Genomic DNA, 22,857 nt, shown 5'->3' with positions numbered 1-22,857 from the left:
GTAACTTGCGCCTCCATGGAAAGGGAGGCGTCAAGGATTGGGCCCCCGCAAGAGAAGGGAGTTGGTCCCTCATCCCCATGCCATCCCGACCTAGCCATAGGACCTCTGTCTTCGAAAGATTTAGTTTCAATCGGCTCCCACAAAACCATCCAGCCACAGCTTCCAAGCATCTGGTCAGTGTGTTTGGGGCCGAGTCGGTGTGGCCATCCATCAGCAGATAGAGCTGAGTGTCATCAGCATATTGGTGACAGCCCAGCCCATAGCTCCGGATAATCTGGGCAAGGGGGCGCATAAAGATGTTAAAAAGCATCGGGGAGAGAATTGCGCCCTGTGGCACTCCACACACCAAGGAGTGACGTGACGACATTTCCCTCCCTAGTGCCACCCTCTGTCCCCGACCAGAGATAAAAGAGCACAACCAGTTACGGGCTATGCCCTGTATCCCCACGTCTGCAAGGCGGTGGTCCAGAAGATCATGATCGACCATGTCAAAGGCTGCTGACAAATCTAAAAGGATCAGCAGTCCTGACCCGCCTCGATCCAATTGTCTACAGAGATCATCTGTTAGGGCGGGGGTCGGCAACCTGTGGCTCCAGAGCCGCATGTGGCTCTTTAAAGCCTTTGCTGCGGCTCCGGGGAGGAGGCGATGGGAGGAGGCGAGGAGCGGAGGCGAGGGGAGGAGGCGAGGAGCGGAGGCGAGGGGAGGAGGCGAGGGGAGGAGGCGAGGGGAGGAGGCGAGGGGAGGAGGCGTGGGGAGGAGGCGTGGGGAGGAGGCGAGGAGTGGAGGCGAGGAGTGGAGGCGAGGGGAGGAGGCGAGGAGCGGAGGCGAGGAGCGGAGGCGAGGGGAGGAGGCGAGGGGAGGAGGCGTGGGGAGGAGGCGTGGGGAGGAGGCGTGGGGAGGAGGGGAAGAGTGGAGGGGAGGAGGCGAGGAGTGGAGACGAGGAGTGGAGACGAGGGGAGGAGGCGAGGGGAGGGGAGGAGGCGAGGGGAGGAGGCGAGGGGAGGAGGCGGAGGAGTTAGTTGCCTGAAGCCCCTTTTTAAACTTAAGCAGGGGGAAGTTTGGTGAAGTGTTCTTTCCTTGGGGAAAGCAGGCTGCATTGAAAGGGGCCGTATACACTGGTCACTGTTTTGAAGGGGAGTGAAGAACACACACTCAAAAAAAGGTAACTTGTTAATTTTATTTCTATGAGGAGGAGTAATTCTGAGGGGTCAAACAAATGAATAATAAAAAGGTATTTTTATAATGACAAATGCCTCATTATTAATTATTATTTACATCAGCCACTGATTATGATTTATGGTACACTGGGGCCCTGATTAACCTTGATGGCAGAAAGTGAGGAGGAATTAAAGAACCTTTTAATGAGGGTGAAAGAGGAGAGCGCAAAATATGGTCTGAAGCTCAACATCAAAAAAACGAAGATCATGGCCACTGGTCCCATCACCTCCTGGCAAATAGAAGGGGAAGAAATGGAGGTAGTGAGAGATTTTACTTTCTTGGGCTCAATGATCACTGCAGATGGTGACAGCAGCCACGAAATTAAAAGACGCCTGCTTCTTGGGAGAAGGGCAATGACAGGCCTAGACAGCATCTTGAGAAGTAGAGACATCACCTTGCCAACAAAGGTTCGTATAGTTAAAGCTATGGTTTTCCCAGTAGTGATGTATGGAAGTGAGAGCTGGACCATAAAGAAGGCTGATCGCCGAAGAATTGATGCTTTTGAATTATGGTGCTGGAGGAGACTCTTGAGAGTCCCATGGACTGCAAGAAGATCAAACCTCTCCATACTGAAGGAAATCAACCCTGAGTGCTCACTGGAAGGACAGATTGTGAAGCTGAGGCTCCAGTACTTTGGCCACCTCATGAGAAGAGAAGACTCCCTGGAGAAGACCCTGATGTTGGGAAAGATGGAGGGCACAAGGAGAAGGGGACGGCAGAGGACGAGATGGTTGGATAGTGTTTTCGAGGTTACCAGCATGAGTTTGAGCAAACTGCGGGAGGCAGTGGAGGACAGAGGTGCCTGGCGTTCTCTGGTCCATGGGGTCACGAAGAGTCGGACACGACTAAACGACTAAACAACAACGGGGCCCTGATTAATTTTCTATGGCATTTTGGGGCATTGATTATTGGGCATAGCAAGTTGCGGTCGCGTGGAATTTGTGCTTTGTGACTGTTTGAGGTGGGTTTTTTTTCTTGGGAGGCTGGGCGGTGCGAAGAGAGGGAGGCTTGTGGTAGTGTCGGGGCTTGTCTCTAGCAAAGTAAGTCCTCGCCATTTGGTCACATGCGCAGCATTCTAGTTGTGGGGGTTAGGTGGCTTCGGCGCTCCAACGCTTGCTTTGCCGGCTGCTTTCAAAAGCGTCGGAAACAGCTGTGCTGTTGCTGGGTAACCGGATCGTCCCAGCAGCCATCTTATCTGCCCATGTGGTCTTCTGAGGCGGCCGCCATCTTACTATAGGAAATTCCACGTGGGAGTTAGTTGCCTGAAGCCCCTTTTTAAACTAAGCAGGGGGAAGTTTGGTGAATAGCTAACACTTTCCTTGGGGAACGTTATGCAACAGCTTATTGCTGGTCTTTCCCGCCTTTGTAAGCAGGCTGCATTGAAAGGGGCCATATACACTGGTCACTGTTTTGAAGTGGTATTTAATTTACTGGTTGTAAATTAAATATTTTAATTAGCTATTTGTCCTTTTTTCTTGAGATTGACAGCTGACTGCACGATCCTGTATATACAGCATTAAGGCAAGAAACAATATATACAGTGTTATATTTGTTTTAAATGTTGCAATGTTTTTGCGGCTCCCAGTTGTTGTTGTTTTTTTGGAAACGGGTCCAAGTGGCTCTTTTTGTCTTAAAGGTTGCAGACCCCTGTGTTAGGGCAACCAGAGCCGTCTCCATCCCAAAACGGAAACGGACGGAAACCGGACTGAAATGGATCTAATGCCGATGTTTCCTCCAGAAACCTACCAAGCTGTTCAGCAACCGCTCTCTCAATTACCTTACCCAGGTATGGAAGATTTGAAACTGGGCGGTAATTGGATAGGTCTAAGGGATCTAATGAAGTTTTTTTTAAGAGTGGACACACCACTGCTTCCTTCAGTTCCCCTGGGAATGTCCCTGTGTCAAGGGACAAATTGATAATTTCAACCAGGGGGGTCCACGCAACATCTGGACACTCCCTAATCAGCCAAGACGGGCACGGATCAAGGAGGCAGGTGGTGGGCCTACCAACTTGGAGGAATCTATCCACATCAGTAGGGAGTATCTGATCGAAATGGTCCAACACTGGACCTGAAGTCAGTCGAGGGGCCTCCAGTTCAGTCACTGTATCTAAATTGGCAGGGATGTCACGGCGGAGCAACAGGACTTTCTCCGCAAAAAAGCTTGCGAATGCCTCACAGCTGTGGGTCAAATTTGTGCTTAAATTTGGTTGTCCTCCTAAGGACGTTATTGACCTAATTATTCTAAAAAGTTGTGCCGGGCGAGAGCTAGCGGATGCAATGGAAGCTGCAAAGTAAGATTTCTTAGCAGCTTTCATAGCCATCTCATAGGCTTTCATAAGCATCCTATAAGATGTTATTGAGGCTCCGCCACGAGTCCGTCGCCATACTCGCTCTAGCCGTCTGAGATCCTGCTTCATTTTCTGGAGCTCCTCAGTAAACCAAGGGGCCTAGTTTCGACGGGGTCGCAGAGGGCGCTTAGGCGCGATCTTATCAATGGCTGCCAAGAGCCGGTTATTCCAGTCCTCAACAAGGTCATCTAATGAGTCGCCAGGAGGAGCAGGGTTCCGCAAGGCTTGTCGGAATCTATCAGGATCCATCAGTTTTCGCGGACGAGCCCAAATAGGTTCGCCACCCGAGCCGGGGAGGAGCGGGAAGTCTATCTTGGCTTTCAGAGCATAGTGATCAGACCATGGCACTTCCACATTTCAAGCATCAGAAATGTCGTTACAGGGCTGCCTTCAGATGTCTTCTAAAAGTTATGTCGTTCTTATCTCCTTGACATCTGAAGGGGGGGGCGTTCCACAGGGAGGGAGCCACCACCAAGAAGGCAGGGTTTCTGCATTGCAGGGGGCAGGACTAGATGATCCCCAGGGTCCCTGCAAACTCTACAACTCTACAATTTTATGTGCAAGATAAGTGCAAGAGTATTTTTTGGAGTGACAATGACATGGAATTTTGGCCTTAGCCCTGCTGCGCTTCCTTTCCCAGGAAATGTGTCCAAATAAGGAGTTGGTGGGCTCTCCTTCCTGGGAGGTTTTTAAGCAGAGGTTGGAGGGCCACCTGCATTGCAGGGGGTTGGACTAGATGATCCCTGGGGGTCTCTTCCAACCCTCTGATTCTATGATTGACTACATCTTTCTCCAGGAAAGCCCCTTGACACAAATGGCAAAGGAAGACTTGCTGAGAAAGATTTCCGGTTGATGGGCGATGGTAAATTGGGGGGTCCACAATCAGGTCCCCTGGCATATAATAATCTTCCTGGACTGGGAATGGTCTGGTCAGGTCACAGGTGGGTCTCAGCGCCATCAGGATCACCTGAGTCAGGGGCCAAAATAACAGCAGCAGCCAAATCATCATCATCATCATCACCATCATCATCAGAGAGAGACTTCTCTTCCAAGAGTGGGCAGTTGGAAGTTTGCAAGAAGCCTCAGAGTGCAGGATTCATTTTGCAGGGTCCAGGAGGGGCTTCAGGTCTTAAGGACTAGCATCCTGCCCATCTCCAAAGAGACCTGGGTGCCTTGTTTATACCTTCCTGAGTGTACATGCTTCCCTTGAAGATAGGTGGGATTTTTTATGTTGTCCTGGGAATATTTGTTATTCGCTTGAGCGGTAGCGTCTGAAAACCCTCGGGGGGGGGGGTTCCGCTCCATTTTCTGCATAATTCTAAGGGAGAAAAATAATCACAGGCTACCGTGCTGGATTCCCTCTGCATGTCTCTCGGAAGACCGCAGCTGGGTCACCCTCTGCTTGTTTGTTGAACCCTTGAGGTTATCTCTGGGTTATCCTTCTAAATATCAGTCCCTAGTATTTTACCCAACAAGAGATCTCGGTGCAGCTTTTGCTGCTGACCGCCTGTTTTCAGAGATATAAAGGAATGCAGTCTCCCTGAAACAATGGCATTGCTCCAAATAAAGGCCGTCTCCTATTTTATGCCACCCTGGCATTGGCTAATCTGAGCCTTCTGCCTCTGAGCTCTCTGTTCCACTACTCCCAATGCCCGCCTGGTCCGGGGGGGGGGGGTCAGGAGTGCTTTCCAAGGACACTGAGTCTGTCAGCTGTCTGTCCCCTGGTGCTTCTTCTTCTTCCTGCTGTTCCTCTCCCAATATTTCCCAGCTTCTCCCTTCTGCAGCCTCTGAACTATGGCCTTCTGCAAACCACTGTTCTAAATCGATCCTATCCTCCTGTTCTCAGGAAGGTTCAGCCCCCCACCATTCCTCCTCAGTCCAGCCCCTGACAGGTGCAACGTGTTGGGATAAAGTAAAAGCAAGCTTTAGAAGGTCATCATTTGCAACCAACCCTGTCAAATTCAAATGTATAATGCACCGCAAATTGCAAACCCCCCAACTGCCCCTATTTTCCAGAGACAGTCCCGGATTTACAGAAGCCGTCCCAGTTTCAGATCTGATCCCAGAATGTCCTGCTTTCCCTTTTCCCTTTAGAGAAATGTTGGAAGGTATGGAGTTATGCAACCCCCAAGCCTTGTATATGGAAGGTTTTTTAAATGTTTAATGTTTCATTATTTTTAATGTTTTATTATCTTTTTATATATACCCAGAGTGGCTTCCAACATATTATAAATTTGTTGTTGTTGTTGTTGAAACGGAGAGTACGGCATTGTGCTGTTGTCCAAAGAAAATATTTTGTTAAATAAATAGCTCTTGGGGCTTTCATTTTAAAAAAGAATTATTCTTGCCTTTGCATAGAAAATGTAAATATTTACATTGGAAATGTAAATATTGGTCACCATTTCTTTGCAGGATGGGAGCTGTGTGTTCAAATTTTCTGACCGAGCATTCAGGATCAATAGCTATGTAAATCTTCCAAGCAATGATGACGGGTCCCTGGAACAAGCTGTGGGTCCAGTTGGTCCAGTGACTGTTTGTTTGGATGCTGCTTATTTCCAGTTTTACTGCTCAAGTAAGATGCATTATTATTATTATTATTATTATTATTATTATTAGTCTAATCAGATGCCCAAATGGGTAGCCTGAATGCAGCAGCACCATTCCCAGAAACTCCTGTCCAAAGATCATTGGAAATACAAAATGCAGAGCAAGTGAGATCATCTTCTGAGGCCCTTCTTCATGTGCCGCCTCCAGGTGAGGTCCAGAGGGTGGCAACACAATAAAAGGGCCTTTTCTGCAGTGGCTCCCCACTTGTGGAATGCTCTCCCCAGAGAGGTTTGCCTGGCGCCTTCATTATATATATTTTAGGTGCCAGGAAAAAACCTTCCTTGTCATCCAGGTCTTGGGCTGATTATGGGGGGGGGGGGGCTCCCATATCCTTACTCCAGAGGATACAAATGTCTAGGAGAGCAATGATGACAAGCTTCTCCCCCAGCCTCCCAGAAGTACCAACTGCTGGTTCAGGTCGGGGTGGAAATGAACCATGCCATGCTGGCTGTTGGCTATGGGTCTGAGAACGGGACTCCGTATTGGATCATAAAGAACAGGTAACGTGGGAATCAGTGGGGCCAGAAAAGGTTGGGCTATCAGGCGGGTGATGTATCCCGGTCCTACCGGGAGATGCTGGCAACAAACGCAAAGCTGCAGCACTTCCTCTGGCTACACTTAGACTCATCACACTCTCCTGCCACCCCTCCCCTTGAAACAACATCTTAAAGAGATCCTCTCCCTTCCTTCCACACTTGGGGACCTTACTGGGGCGAGAATGGGAGTCAGCCTGTGTGGCTTAGCTGCTGTGGCAAGTGAGCCTGTGTAAGCAGCCCAGGACTCTGCTTCTGACCTTCAGAGCAACGGCTCATCGAGAGTGTTGCTCTTCTGCATCACACTTGTGCCTCCCAAATAGAGCATGCGTGGCATGCTGAAACTGAGCACCACCTCAATTTTAAGAATGAATAAAAAATTTGGCCGTTTTGATTGAGTTCTGGCATGCCTTCAGAGCAGGAGGTTGCATTTGGTATGGATTTGGCTCAATTAGGGTCACATCACCACTATTCCTTTAAAGCAGATGACTTTCTCCAACCGATTTCAACAATGGGAGGGCAATGGGAGTTGCATCTCCATGAAGGATAGCTCCCAGGGATCTTGGTGGGGGGAGCCATATGTAGTGGGGGCCACCAAGCACATGGGAGACCCTGGTTCAACTCTCCACTCCATCATGCGGCTCCGCACTGGGCAACTATGGGCCAATCTCTCTCTCTTCTGAGCTACCTCAGGAGGGTGTTTTGAGAATCAACAGTGGAGTAGGAGAACTGGAAATAATGCCCAAAATGCCTCAGCTAACGTGGCCCATTGTCAGGGAAGATGTAAAGTGAATACTGGAACATTTTCTACACAGCTCTGCTGCTGAAATGCATCTCTCTCAAAGCTCACACTGTGTTAATGTTACGTGAATTCCCCTCGGCAAGGCCCATTTCTCACATGCCTCCTGTATATGGAGAATGGATCCTTTTCTCTCCACCCTAAAAGGAACAGATCTCTAAACAGTTGTTTTGCTCATTCCAGGAGCCACTCACTGCACAAAGTGCCCAGACGATCAACACCCCAACCAGTCTAGTATCCCCAAGAACGTCAACTTCCTTTCTTATGAAGATAATCTGGGCTTTGCTTGAGCTTCTCTTGCCTTCTCCCTCTTTCTCCTCACATCTCTGTGCTGGCGATCTTCATTAAACACCGAGACGCCAATCGTCAAACCCAACAACCGAGACTCACCTGCCTCATCTCCCTCCTGCTCTGCTTCCTCGGCTCCTTCCTCTTCCTCACCTGTTGCCTCCGGCAAACGGCTTTTGGAACCATCTTCTCCCTTGCCGTTTCTTCTGTCCTGGTGGCTCTTGCCTTCACGGCCACCAAGCCAGGAAACAGGGCCAGCGACGCGCAGCGTAAATTAAGAATGCAGAGTTTTAGAGAAGAAGAGCTTTACTGCGTTAAAATCCACTTCTTCCTAAACAACTTGCTTCCAAACAGTCTGCCTGAGATTCCCTGCTGCTCAGAACTGAGGCGACTGACTCTGACTGACATCTTACAGAGAAGCAAAAGTGAAACTGGCTGCCAAGTCACATGACTCAGAGTGACCCCCCCGTTGGCAGTCAGGCCTCAATGACTTGACTGGGCAGGCCCAGCACTTCCCAGCCTGCCTTGCGGCTTCAGCTCTCAGGTGTCTTGGTCACATGACAGCCAGAAGATTGTGGAGGAGACAGTTCCCAAGCCCCTCATCCAGGCTGGTCTCTGGGCTGCCTGGCTGGTCCCTTCTCCCCGTTCTCAAACTGGACCTCCCTTCTCTACCCAGCGAGATTGTAGTGGAATGCAGGGAAGGCTCCCTCGCCATGTTTTACTCTGTCTTGGCTTACATGGGTTTCCTGGCCCTCGCCAGCTTCACGGTGGCTTTCTTAGCAAGGAGGTCAAAGATATGGGGTTCAGTTTAAATTGCACATGACTTCTGTGGGGTTGGGGTTTTTTTGCATAGATCTCAGATATGGTTGCTCAGCTAATAAGTCTAAGCATCACTCTTGCCAAGGCCAAACTCTTGTTCTGCCCTCAATTGATACAGGTTTACATGCTTGTTTTCCTTAACAAATTAGTGATGCCTTTATTAATTCATTCATTCAGCCTTTATTGGCACAATTTAGACAACAAAAGCATTAAAAATCGATAAAACATTGGTAATCCAGACATATGAAATACATAAAACAATAGCCACCAATAAGTAAAAATAAATAGTTTTAAATTTGACTTTGAAAATATCCTTGAACAATTTCAGTAGTTTCAGAAACAGTATCCCCCCAAAAATATTGGATTACAGATACTTTGCAAATAGATACTTTAAGCTTCAAAGGAGTCGCCTGTAGGTCTCTCCAAAGGGTGCTGAAGAGAGGAAGTCCCAAATTATGTGGTATATTGTATCTGGTGTGTTCATACCACAAGAGCAAAGTCTATTCTGGAAGGGTTTTTGGGGGCATCTCCCTGACCATACAAACGAGGGGGTGCATTTGAATGGGCTAGCATAAAAACTCTATGATACAATGGGGTATCTAAGTTTTAAAAATAGCTGGGCCTTTATTAATGATGGCTCAAATGTACCGTAAATGGCTGGTCACTTGAAATTATGAACAGGATTTATTCCCTAGCTAAGAGTGTGGGAATTAATGTTATCAGAGCAGCTGAAGCATCACGGTGATCTTTCCAAGGAAGTGATGCAGTGTGATAATTTTATTGATATGTGGCTTCTATTTGTAGTGTATTTTAACAAAAGCAGCCAAGGACGTGTTGGGCTAAATGGCACAGCTCCAAGATTCTTTTGGTGTGGAAGTGAAGTGATGGCTCTCATCCATCCAGCCCTGCAGGACAAACACATTGCTGTACTTTCCTTGTTGCCATGTTAATGTTCTGCTTATGGAAACAATAAAAAAAAATATATAGCAAAATAAAATAAAGTTGCACCACTGAAATGCAACCAGGATGATTTATTTAATTATTTCCCGAAACCCACACACCCTCTGATTGTGGAAAAACCTCGGAACGGTTTAGAAAAAGGGATAAAACTTTAAAACTACAGTGGTACCTCAGGTTAACTACTAAATTCGTTCCGGAGGTCCGTTCTTAACCTGAAACTGTTCATAACCTGAAGCACCACTTTAGCTAATGGGGGCTCCCGCTGCTACCACGCTGTCGCCGCACAATTTCTATTCTCATCCTGAAGCAAAGTTCTTAACCCGAGGTACTATTTCTGGGTTAGCGGAGTCTGTAACCTGAAGCATATGTAGCCCAAGGTACCACTGTACCATTATTTAAGAGTTTCAAAAAGTGAAAATGACAATAAACTTCTGCAAGGACAAATCCCATCACACAACTTTTTTTAGTTTGTTGAGAGTGTCCACAAGCATATAAACAGTGGTGATCCACTAGCTCTGCCATGCTAGGAATCCAGCAGTGAAGATGACAGCAATGAAGACCCCCTCTTGGCCTAGCGGATGGGGACCAAAGGAAAGCGGAACAAGACGCTGGGCACTTGCTTGGCAGCAGGAGTTGCTGGAAGGAGGCGTACAAGGTGCCACCCCAGCCGTCTTAGGGACTCCACTCCAGATTTGTGTAGGGCTTCCTCCTGAGCCCTTTCTTCTCCTGAAGCTGGGAGTGGAGGTTTAGGGTCCTTCTCCTAGAGGGGGTTCCCTTCCCAGGTGGATGAGCCCCACCTGCCCCTCACTTCCCCCTGCAGCACAGGTAGAAACCACCTGCTTGGCCGTTGGACCCCCTCTTGGCCTCATCCACTCTGTCTTCGCATGCAGGGATGTCCCTAACTCACCAAGGCTTCGAGACGCATCAGCTCCCCTCACCTGGTTTAGCCAACCAGCTAAAGCTGTTCCCAGGATTGTGGCCACTTTCGCCTGCTGACAGCTTCCACAGGTGAGAGCTGAGCACAGGGTGGGGACCAAAGGTGGACAAAGTGTCCTAGAAGGAGCAGGACGAGTCCCCCACTAGAGGTACTGCCTCTCCCAGCACCCCAAACATCCCTTCCAAAGACTCTATAAATATTCCAAAACCTCTCCATATTTTTTGTACTCATCATCATCATCAAACCTTTTATTGGCATCACATACAAACATCCATAGTAAATCAATACAGAATTACCACCTCCCCAATGTCACAGAACATTTGTCAAATGAAAAGAGGCGAAAAAGTCTAACATTACATCTCTAGGTCATTTTTGTACTCAATTATGGTCTGGTCAATGATTAGTGTGAGTGCGGGGTGTCTGGTTGGGTGTGAATGTATTACTTTATGTGTGTATGAAACCAAACAAAAGTTATACAAATAGTGGGTACAGGAAAAAGCTGTGCCTGTCTTCCTTTGGACATTACGTTTCTGAAACTGTAACAAGGTTCCCTAAATTTGTGATAAGGTGAGGTTTTTGAAAGCTGAATCCGGAACGCCCATGTGCGGCTTTTCCCACCAAATTGATCAGAAGGAAGGTACCACACCTCTTCCTTTGACCATGAAATGTCACTATTGCTCAGTTAAGTTTTGACAAATTATTTCTAGGAACTTAAGGTGGGAGAGGAAATTAGATACGCACACTCTTTATAAAAAGGGGGCTGGAACTTATTCTGCCCAGACAGACGGGGTGGACAGACATCCAAGATCCTGTTCTCTGAATATTTCCACTTGAGGGAAAGGTAAGGTTTGTTGGAAGCCAGATTGGAGATTATTTATAAAGAGTAGACAGGGCATGTTCAGAGAGATTTAAATTAAAATGATTTCCCGCCCTTCAAAGCACCATTGCTGCGAATGTTCATGCTGCATATTACCTGCATTCAGCAAATGTTTGATATTCAGAAACAGCATTTAATAATAACATAATTATTATTTATTATTTATTTCCCCCAGCTACTCTGGGCAGCTCCCAACAGAAAGTTAAAAACATGATAAAACATCAAACATTAAAAATTTCCCTAAACGTCAACTAACCAATTTCATGAGTCACTAAGGATAATCAAACCTGAAAATTTCAGTGCCTCTCAGTTACCTTATTTCCCTAGTCTTGAATACAGTTCTCCACATCACTTTGCAATTTTTTTAATCCTATTGAAAATTTGTCATTTTAGTGCACATTCTTGCAGAGCAATTTCACTATTTTCTCCAGTATACACATTTTTAATGCAGACTTTGTCCCGGTGTATGCATTGCACACATTACTTGGCTGCAGAATTGCATTTGATCCAACACAACTAGGTTTCAGTTGCCCAGGAAGACACATTTTGCGGTCCTTTGAGAGAGAGCAACTGGTGTTGGAAGGGACCCAAGGGTCATCTAGTCCAACTCCCTTGCAATGCAGGAATCTCAGCTAAAGCATCCATCCAATCTCTGCTCCCATCACCACCATCACACATAGAGCTTAATGCAAAAATGGAATTAAATTAACATGTATTTCAGAAAAATATGTACTAAATGAGTGTGTTTAGCAGGTGTATATATTTGGGGAGATGTGTGCATTTTGAAACTTTTTTAGAGAAAATACTTGCTTGAGAGAAAACATACATGAAATTATCTTGGAGGTTTAGGTTGTCTCCTGTGCAGATATGCATCCGATCTCTTTGGTGGCATTGACCGGCCTGGTCTTGCTGAAGACGTTTACCTTGGCCAGGGACCCAGCTCTGGATGAAGCTTGGAGTGACTGGAAGAGGACCCATAATAAAATATACCGTGAGGTGAGTTTGCTCCAACTTAACTAGAATGAACACCATGCTTGTGTCTCAGAAATTCTTGCACTTTGAACCATGAGCTTCTGAGCATGGGCAGTGTGTAAAGGATTCAGCCTTTGTCCAGCAATAGCAGCAAAAACATAGGCAGGGCATGAAAACAATCCCTCTGCCTTCTAACTCCAATAAAATTGCATGTGCAACAATGCACCAAGACGCACATTCCTCATCGACTGGTAAGAAATTGGTGCATCCTGGTGCAGCTAAATTCTGATCTGGAACCATTTTCCTGCAACTGGCAGACCCTCCAAGTGTCCCTATTTTCCAGGGACAGTCCTGGATTTACAGAAGCCATCCTGGTTTCTGATTTGATCCTGGAATGTCCCACTTTTCTTTAGAACGTCCTTATTTTAATCAGAGAAACGTTGGAGGGTACAAAATAGGATGTGCCTGTTTTTATTGGGAAAATGTCAGAGAGCATGAGCTGAGCTCTTCTGGCCTCAAGGCCTTCTGATTTTTTGAGGCAAGAATGATCTTGGGCTCTGTCCGTTCATTCTTAACCAAGAGGCTTCCCTGCAGAGGAATGCAGAAGACTTCCGGAGAACTGTCTGGGAGGACAATCTCCATACCATCGAAGAGCACAACCGCGAAGCTGCCCAGGGGAAACACACCTTTCAGATGGCGTTGAACCAGTTCAGCGATTTGGTAAGCAAACTCGGAGTCTGGCTTGTATCATGGATTTTGTGGCTAGTCAATCCTCTCTCAGCCCAATAGATGAGCTTATAATTCTGCTCAGTCGTCTGCTTGTAGCTCCTACGCTGAGGTCCAAAACTAGGTATTTTGGAGACAGGGGCAAATAACATGAAAAGCACCCTTAAACCAAATCTGTATTTTATAACATAAGACATTAACAGCAGTTACAATGAAAATCATGTACGTTTCCAGGTTTGGGTAACACTCCACTAGTGAATATTATTATTATTATTTAAATAAATAGCTTTATTGTTATGCTAGCCAAAGGCCATGACAAATTGAAAACTAGAACACAAAACAGAAAAATAAAGCACACGTTACATACTACTTAGGGCTGTCTAGGCTTAAGCTAGATGAAAACACATAACTAGGAGATTCTGTGCTGCATATAATAGTCCCTGTTTAGACCTCTGCACCCCCTTTGCAGTTCCTAGTGAATATTCACGAATTATTTTTAGGAAGTCTAAACTGGTTGTTGACGCTGGAGTTGCAACAGGCAGCCTGAGTGGTTGGTGCAGCCCAGCCCATTTCACTGGAAAGGGGCCTCCCTGCTCCTGCGAAGCCTGGCTTCCCAGGGGGGCACAGCTACTTCTGGCGAGATTGACATGGATGACTCTCCTCTGCTCCCCAGACAAAAGAAGAATTTAAGGAGAAGCTGAATGGGCTCCGCCCTGACCTGCCCAGACAGCAGGGGGGCGGCGCAACCGGGCACGAAAGGTCTGGCACTCTGGCGCTCCCTGAATTCGTGGACTGGCGCAACACAGGTTGTGTCACCCCGGTGAAAGATCAGGTGAGAAGAACGCTGCGTGGGAAGGCCAGAATAACCAGGCAGGGGCTCAAGGTGTGTTGCAATGATGAGAATCCCTCAGGTGGGGGTAGGGTTGTCAGAAGGTCCCCCCCCCCCATCTGAACCAAGGCAACCAACCAAAGTCCATAGCAAGGTCAAGACGCAAAAGAAGCTAACTTTTGCGAGCCCCTTGTTTGCCCTCAAGGGAAAGAGACAGACCCTTCTCTTACTCGATGGCTAGCTGAGCTGTCGCTCCCCGCCAAAATAAAAAATAAAAATCCAAATCTGCTTCGGATCCAAACCCACGCCATCACAACCCACTGTCTCCATGCTTCCTTATCCAGCACCCTGTCTGTTTTAAATTGCGGCATGGGGTGGGGGTGGGGGAACTGGTTGGCCGGCACACAGCTCTGCCGGATGCTGCTGCGGGTGGTGTGCTCTCAAGGGAGAGTTTCCTGCCCGCATTGGCGTGGCGGGGGAGAGGCTGTCCCTTTGCCCACCCCCAGCAACGGCCCTGCTGGGGCTATGGCGCCATCAGAGAGGGCTCTGGGTGCCCACTCTGGCACACATGCCATAGGTTCGCCGCCACTGGTCTAGTCCAACCCCCTTGCAAAGGAGGCTTATTTGGGTCAAAATCAACGCTAAATAAATTTCTTCCGATAAATGAACTACCATAGTCACTAGAGGGCCATGAAAATTTGCATCCTGGGCTTTTTAGATTCATCTACCCATGTACTAGGGACGCAGGTGGCACTGTGGTCTAAACCACAGAGCCTAGGACTTGCCGATCAGAAGGTCGGCGGTTCGAATCCCCGCGAAGGGGTGAGCTCCTGTTGCTCAGTCCCTGCTCCTGCCAACCTAGCAGTTCGAAAGCATGTCAAAGTGCAAGTAGATAAATAGATACCGCTCCAGCGGGAAGGTAAACGGCATTTCTGTGCGCTGCTCTGGTTCACCAGAAGTGGCTTAGTCATGCTGGCCACATGACCTGAAAGCTGTATGCCGGCTCCCTTGGCCAATAAAGCGAGATGAGCGCCGTAAGCCCAGAGTCATCACAACTGGACCTAATGGTCAGGGGTCACCCATGTACTATCTGAAACCAAAAGGGCTCATTGGTTGCCAGATGTGAAATTATCCAAAACCAAAGGGGCACAGTTGTTGCCAGATGTGATTTTTTTCAACTCTCTTACCCCACTAATCTGCTCAGCTCCTGAGTTAAATGCGGAGACCCAGCATCTGTCAGATTCCTGCCCCAGCTTCGTTTCCCCACTTTCTTAGCCAAAGGCCCGGGAGTACAGTGGTGCCCCGCAAGGCGAATGCCTCGCAAGACGGAAAACCCGCTAGACGAAAGGGTTTTCCATTTTGGAGGTGCTTCGCAAAACGAATTTCCTATGGTCTTGCTTCGCAAGACGAAAATGTCTTGCAAGTTCCTGCGGGGGTTTTTTCCTCCCCCCCCTTTTCCCCAAGCCGCTAAGCCGCTTATCAGCTGATCCACTAAGCCGCTTAACAGCTGATCCGCTAAGCCCGCTAAGCCGCTAATAGCGCTAAGCCACTAATGGGCTTGCTTCGTAAGACGAAAAAACCGCAAAACGAAGAGACTAGCGGAACGGATTCTTTTTGTCTTGCGAGGCACCACTGTATACAGGAAGAGCAAATTGCCCGAGGTGAGTCTGCTGCAGAGAGTGTGGAGCAGACGCTGACCCACCTCTGAACACCAAATCAAACTGTTTTTCCCCTTCCGCAGGGCAGCTGTGGCTCGTGTTGGGCGTTTGCTGCCGTCGGAGCCCTGGAAAGTCTCCTGTGCATTCAGACTCGCAGGCTGATCACGCTGAGTGAACAAAACCTTGTGGACTGTGCTTGGCCACAGGGGAACTATGGCTGCAATGGAGGGTGGCCAAGTCGGGCCTTCCAGTACGTCCTGCAGAACAACGGGATGAACTCAGAACGCGTCTACCCCTACACAGGACAGGTAGCATTTGAACATGACATGCCATTTTGCAACCATGGGGCAGACACACAGGGGCCTCCATTTCATTTTACCACCCGAGGCCAAATGGGAAGTGTTTGCAGCCGGAACTCACCATGAACATCTCCCTTGTTCTCTTATGATGGTCACGGCACCCACCTGAGAGGGGCCAGAAGGGAGTTTTGGCAAGTTTGGACTGAAGAAAACAAGCCCTGAACTTCTCACCTTTGTCTGTGAGAGACACCAGCTCCAGTGTGGTTTTGCCCTTATAATTATTCATCAAAATATATATTTCTTCCCTCCCTCAATATTTAGTCCATAAGACTTTGAATTCCTCTGGACAATGGGAAGGAGAGAAAGAAACATTTAGTGATAGGCAGGTGGCAAATTTTGGCTCACACCTGTCAATTGCTTGCCACTGCAGTGCCTGGTGGTGGTTTTACCACATCCCAAAGAATGGTGGTGGTGGTGGTGGTTGTTGTTGTTGTTATTTCAATACCAGTAATTTCATTATTGGTACCAAACATTAAAAACCATTATAGTAACCAAAGAGGCGAGAGCCCCATTTGAACAGATTTGTTTCCCCCACCAATGACACATGATGGTGCAGTTTATTGGGATGAAGAATAAGAAGAAGAAAGCTTCATCAGGACCTCATCTGCATCTGCGTCACATTTAAATGTGCCATGCATTGTACTGTTATTAAATGGAAATACTGTGTCATTCTGTGAACCACCCTGAGATCTGGGTGGTATGTAAGAAATCAATAAACCAAAAAATAATTGTTGCCCTCCCATATACAGAAAACCAAAATATTGGTTACCATTATTTCTGTTACTATAGTTGTTATATGGCTGTTTCTTTGTATATATTTCCATTTTTTTAGTATATGAATGTTTTAAGATAGTCTATATCTTTAATGCCCAATAAAGGTTTGGAGAAAGAAAATTTCCTATTACTTTGCAGGATGGAAACTGTAAATTTCAAAGCTCAGACCGAGCGGTCAGGATCCGAGGGTGGGTCGATCTCCCTCAAGATGATGAGAGGGCCCTGGAAGAAGCTGTGGCCTTCAATGTGCCAGTTACTGTTGCGGTGGATGCTTCCTACTTCAACCTTTATGGTTCAGGTAAGGGGCTGCAACACTCTTGCAAGAATGAGCCCAGTCTCTGGGTGACGCTCAACGCACAGCAGTCCCCAATATAGGGAATGTGGAGGAGGCGGGGTTTATGATCGAGCATAAGAATATAAGAAGAGCCTGCTGGATCAGGCCCATTTAAGTCCAGCATCCTGTTCTCACAGTGGTGAAACAGATGCCCGGAGCGGCATAGCATGCGTTGCCAGTGTCCAGGGCAAGGCAAGGACTGCAGCCACTAACCTCATTGCAGATGTCGCGTGGGAGGCAACAGGCGGACTTCACTTGCTGCACCCCTGTGGTGGCTGCTTCTAATGGAGGCCACCTGCCGGTCGCTGCGTTTGCCCTCTCAGCTTGGCGAGCTCTCGGTGGGAGCGACTGGCACTCCTGGGTGGGCTTGGCAGTGTCCCAGCAGCACTTGAGCCGCTGCTGCAATGTGCCTAAGAGGATGGCGTTGGAGAGCAGGCCAGCTCATTTACTTTGAGAGGGAATCCTAAATTTGCTGCCAAATCCCTCAGCTTTTCCTTGAAGGAAGTGTGGAAGGGCAGTGGCTCAGGGAGCAACCTGCAACTAAGTCCTATTCAGAGCAGACCAAATGGAAATAAATAGGCTTAAGTTGGTTGTGTCCCTTCATTCAATGGGACCAATGCTGGATAGTGCCCAGAATGTGAGTTGCCTTTTCCAGAGACGACCCAGGAATGTCCTCCCTATCTTCTCATTCATTCTCACCTTGTCTCCCTCCCCCTTCCCCAACTCCTGCTTTATCCAGGAATCTTTGACTACCCCTGCGGGACCAACCTGAACCATGCCGTGCTGGCAGTTGGCTATGGTGTTCAGAATGGAATTCCTTATTGGATCATAAAGAACAGGTAACCTGTGGAGCCCAGGAGACAGAGATTGCAGCCTCTTCCTCTGGCCTTCAGCGTACCTGGCCTGGGCTTTCAACAGCTAAACATTGTGATATACTGATATATGACAACGTCTGAAATCAGGATGGAGCGCTGGAGAGGCGCAGAGCGTCTTCACGATTTTTCCAGCATTGTGATTTTTGCATAGCACACACACCTCATGATTCGTGATATATTACCAGGTCCAAAACTATGAACCTGATATCACAATATGGACTTCAAATTGGGTTTGGACGATATATCAATATATCACTCAGCCCTCCCTGGCACCTAGTAACGGTAATCCTTTTTTGTGCTCCTGTTGCCTCCCCAGACTTTCAGTGGCCACAGGACAAGATCCCACTTCTCAGTGCCCTGCAGATCTGTTGCCAGGCACCAGGCCTGGATAATACAAGCTGGGGATTGAGTGTCCTCATTTGGACAGATAATATTGAACAGCGATAAGAAACAAAATTAAAGGATGCACTGGTGATATTTCTGTGGTGGGGACTAAACCTGCCCTCCACCTCAGGTGCCCCTTATAGGTCCCCCATAATGCAACACATGGGTCATTGAAATGCCATGGACTTTTAATTATGAATTAAAGGGTCACCTGTCCTTGAATATAACCCAATATAACCTATGCCATCTGCATAGATCCACTTTGGTCCAATTATACCCCCCAACCTCAAATCCACCAACATTTTATTCACTGGATAACCCTAAACTGTTATGGTGCAAGAAATAGGATTCAGTTTGCATTTGAAGGCAAACTGACCCATTTTGCACTTTCTGAAACAATACAGAAACCACACCCATCATTTGAAATTTGCCCGTATTTGGATTTTACACTGCTGTTCTCCCTCCAAGAGATGGGTGAAGTGTAGAACATCAAAATGCATATTACTGAAAATAACAGAAATGCATTATATTAGGAGACGCTGCTCTGCAAAAATGTGTTTATTGAGGAAAATTCACAGGACAACATGCTTCTGAGTTTTTGGGGTGATTTTTTTTTTTTAAATGCAAACTGGATTTAAGACTGGAAAAATGTGGAACTAAGAGGACTGAAACTGACAGATCCATGCACCCAGAGTCTGACTCCACTTTGATTCACCAGACTCTCCTGTCATTTCCTGTTGAAGCATTTTAGAGAGACCCTCTTCTTCTCTCTCTTGCTTCCATAGCTGGGGACCTTACTGGGGTGAGAACGGCTACATGCGGATGCGAAGAGGCGTCAATATGTGTGGCGTGGCACGTGTGGCCAGTTACCCCGTGTGAGCAGCTAAGGCTCCACAACCCTTCCTTCTGGAATCTTCCAAACTTCAGAGCAACGACTCATCAGGACGCTTCACCTCTTATTTCATAGCTACCAAAAAAGCACTTTGAAATCAAATAATATAGAGTGCCATCTCAATTTTCAGATATTAATAAATACTTAAGCATGTGCTTGGCTGTTTTGTGTGAGTTCTTGCATAAATTCAGCGCATTCTGTGTTTTCTGAAGGTTGCATTTAGTTTGGATTTGGGTGAGGATCACATCAAAGGCATTTTTGGTGCAAATTTAAAGCCCATGGCTTCACCCAGAGAATTCTGGTTTGTTGAGGGTTCTGGAGATTGCGGCTCTTTGGGTTGGAGGTGGGGTGGGAATCCATAGTTCCCAAGATCCTTGGGAGAAGCGGCATGTTTTAAATGTGCTTTAAATGTATGGTGCAGATGTCACCAAGGACACCGTTTCAAATCCACGCTCTGCCAGTATTTGTATTGCATTTGCATTGTGAGCATTTCACAAAGAATAAATGTCATTGGGGAAAGGAGTTGGTTGGACATTGTGTCAATTGACTCTTTGGCGGAGAATGAGGCAGTGTAGTGACTCCAAGGAGTTTGTGAGGACAAGCAAGCTATGGATTAATAACTTATGCCCTGCTATGAAGGTGCTTTGAAAGCAAAAGGAATAATAATAAATAATAATAATAATAATAATAATAATAATAATAATAATAATTTTTATTTATATCCCACCCATCTGATTGTAATATGCAGCAGCCACACTGGGCGACTTACAGCATATATAAAAACATCAAACATTTAAAAAATTTCCTGATACAGGGCTGCCTTCAGATGTCTTTTAAAAATCAGGTTGCTTACCTCCTTGACATCTGGTGGGAGGGTGTTCCACAGGGAGGGAGCCACCACTGAGAAGGCTCTCTGCCTGGTTCCCTGTACCTTAAAAATGTAACTGCCTAATTGGCATTATTGGGAGGAAACAATATATAGGCAAATAAAAATATTAAACTGAACAGCTAGTGGTAAAGCATGTCTGTTAATGATTGTCAGTCAAATCCCACCAGCAATGTGTTCCTCCCTTGAGCCCAAGACAATTGTTGTGTGGCTAGTCCCCCCCCCCCCCGCCATGAAAAGTTCTTCCTCCTGCAAGGAACCTGATAAAGAGTTTGGACTCACTCGCTGGATCATCACCTCATTGTGGCGAGTGGGCTTGCCAAAATCCAATATCGCCTGAGCTCTGCGAGCGCAGCTTTCTCCCGATTGAAGCGCAGAGTGTTTGAGGACCCAGGACATTCGCCTTCTCTCCATGAATTTGCCTAAATCCTACTGCCTCCTGTGGCCGTGAGTTCCATAGTTTGACTATGCACTTTGTGAAGAAGGAGTTTTGTTCACCTGCCCTGAATCTTCCAACATTCAGCCTTCTCTGCTTACAATCCTTCCTAATGCAGTGGTACCCCGGGTTAAGAACTTAATTCGCTCTGGAGGTACATTCTTAACCTGAAACTGTTCTTAACCTGAAGCACCACTTTAGCTAATGGGGCCTCCTGCTGCTGCTGTGCGCCGGAGCACGATTTCTGTTCTCATCCTGAAGCAAAGTTCTTAACTCGAGGTACTATTTCTGGGTTAGCCGAGTCTGTAACCCGAGGCATCTGTAACCTGAAGCGTCTGTAGCCCGAGTTACCACTGTACTTGGAAGTTGCTGCATTGGTCTCTGGCTGCTTCAAAGGGGCTCAAAAACAGTTAGCGAGGAGCCAATTTTATGGAGGGAGGTGAAACACCGAACACCTCAATACAGCAGCTTGTTTTAGGTAAAGTTTTGAAGATACGATCTCACTGATGAGAAAGTCTCCAGGCCTGTAGTAATTGTGAGCATCTGTTTCATCCCTGACCAGATTTAAAGGACACTTTGCCTTCTGGTTCCCACAGACTCCATGGGGCATCATTAAAAGCAGGAGGAGGCGGGGTCTCATTCTGACTCTCCTTCCTACAACTGTATTGTCAGTAGCTCCTCTTACTTCCTAGACCAGAGAAGCAGAAGAAGAGAAAACTCTGGTGAGACCCAAGTGACAGAGACGTTCTTGATCAGGGTGAAGCTCAGATCTGGCTTCAGAAGTATTAAGCACTAAATCTCTAAGCTCTAAATCTTGACTCTGTGTGTCTCCGACACAGAAAATGTTCTCTGCACCAGCTTCCCCCTCTCTTGTCACAGTGCAATTAATATTGTCATGTTGTTGTTGCTTCCGAGGCTTACGCCACCTCTAGAAATGTCTCTTGAGCTTTAAAAGAAGAGATCACTATGATTTAGATGATTATACATGGATAAAATTTCACTTCTGCAACTTTTTGGAGTCTTGAATGGCTCAAGCATCAGCTGCAGAGCTGGAGATAAACATGCTTGTGTTAAACATCCAGAGTTTGACATAAGTCAACGTGTGAGTTTGGGAAGGGGGAGTTTGGCTTGAACTTTGCTCACAAGAACCAAAGAAGAGCCCTGAAGCAACAAAGGCCCAACTTGTCCATTTCTCCAGCCAAACAGGACAACAAGTGAGTGGGAAAATACAGGTTTACTCAGGCTAGTTTGAATAGTCCAGTGGAGTCATCTCCCAAGGCTGGACCAAGGACACCAGGTGATACCATTATCTGCTTTCTTGATGTGTCTTCTTCTCCCTCGCCCTCCCTTGCGGTCTCTGCTGTGCCCCTATTGGTACGGGTTGTTTATTGCTGTGGTCAAGCTCCTCCTTGGGGAAGGACGACAGCATCCGCCTTCCATGCATAGAATCATAGAGTTGTAGAGGTGCAAGAGACCCCCTGGGTCATCTATTCCAACCCCCTGCAATGCAGGAATCTCAACCAGTGCATCCATGGCAGATGGCCACCCAAACTCTGCTTAAAATCCTCCAAGGAAGGAGAGTCCACCACCTCCCAAGGGAGACCGTTCCACTGTCAAAAAGCTCTTCCTGTCTTCTTGACCTTCTTCCTGAGGTTTAGCCCGAATCTCCTTTCTTGTAATTTGAAGACGTTGCCTTGAGCAGGAGAAAACAAGCTTGCTCCATCTTCCATGTAACAGCCCTTAAGATATTGGAAGCTGGCGCTCATATCTCTTCTCAGTCTCCTCTTTTTCAGGCTAAACATCCCCAGCTCCTTCAACCGTTCCTCATCAGGCTTGGTTTCCGGACCCTTGATCACCTTGATTGCCCTCCTCTGCACACCTTCCAGCTTGTCAACATCCTTCTTAGATTGTGGTGCCCAGAACTGGACACAGGATTCCAGGTGTGGTCTGACCAAGACACAATAGAGTGGCACTTTTCACTAGACTTCTGTTGATGCAGCCTAAAATAGCCTTCGCTTTCTTCACTGCTGCATCGCACGCTGGGCTCATGCTCAGCTGGTGGTCCACTACGTCTCCTAGGCTTGTAGTCTTTCTTTGTGTAAGCATAGGCACAATCTGACGCGCAGCGTAAATTAAGAATGCAGAGTTTTAGAGAAGAAGAGCTTTACTGCGTTAAAATCCACTTCTTCCTAAACAACTTGCTTCCAAACAGTCTGCCTGAGATTCCCTGCTGCTCAGAACTGAGGCGACTGACTCTGACTGACATCTTACAGAGAAGCAAAAGTGAAACTGGCTGCCAAGTCACATGACTCAGAGTGACTCCCCCGTTGGCAGTCAGGCCTG

At 47.2% G+C, this 22,857-nt stretch overlaps 1 protein-coding gene across 1 annotated transcript; it reads left to right on the top strand.

The window, feature by feature from the left end:
- Positions 1 to 10,595: 10,595 nt before the first annotated feature.
- On the top strand, positions 10,596 to 19,345 carry LOC310835875 (cathepsin S-like). Its single transcript, XM_083720864.1, has 8 exons — positions 10,596 to 11,353; positions 12,255 to 12,385; positions 12,956 to 13,081; positions 13,761 to 13,919; positions 15,658 to 15,882; positions 16,846 to 17,005; positions 17,781 to 17,880; positions 19,086 to 19,345. The coding sequence occupies exons 2-8, from the start codon at positions 12,257 to 12,259 to the stop codon at positions 19,177 to 19,179; spliced, it is 993 nt and encodes a 330-aa protein (XP_083576990.1). The 5' UTR covers positions 10,596 to 11,353; positions 12,255 to 12,256; the 3' UTR covers positions 19,180 to 19,345.
- The last annotated feature ends 3,512 nt before the right edge of the window (positions 19,346 to 22,857 follow it).

The sequence above is a fragment of the Podarcis gaigeae genome, assembly GCF_964106915.1.
Source record: "Podarcis gaigeae genome assembly, chromosome: 18".
NCBI classification, from domain to species: domain Eukaryota; kingdom Metazoa; phylum Chordata; class Lepidosauria; order Squamata; family Lacertidae; genus Podarcis; species Podarcis gaigeae.
This window is presented reverse-complemented; position numbering and strand designations above follow the sequence as displayed.

What these genes read in the sequence shown, in the direction of transcription:
- LOC310835875 (XM_083720864.1), top strand. Translation starts at nt 12,257, where the DNA reads ATGCATCCGATCTCTTTGGTGGCATTGACCGGCCTGGTCTTGCTGAAG. An exon ending in TGAACCAGTTCAGCGATTTG is followed by an intron (nt 13,082 to 13,760) that starts GTAAGCAAACTC and finishes TCTGCTCCCCAG; the next exon opens with ACAAAAGAAGAATTTAAGGA. An exon ending in TATTGGATCATAAAGAACAG is followed by an intron (nt 17,881 to 19,085) that starts GTAACCTGTGGA and finishes TTGCTTCCATAG; the next exon opens with CTGGGGACCTTACTGGGGTG.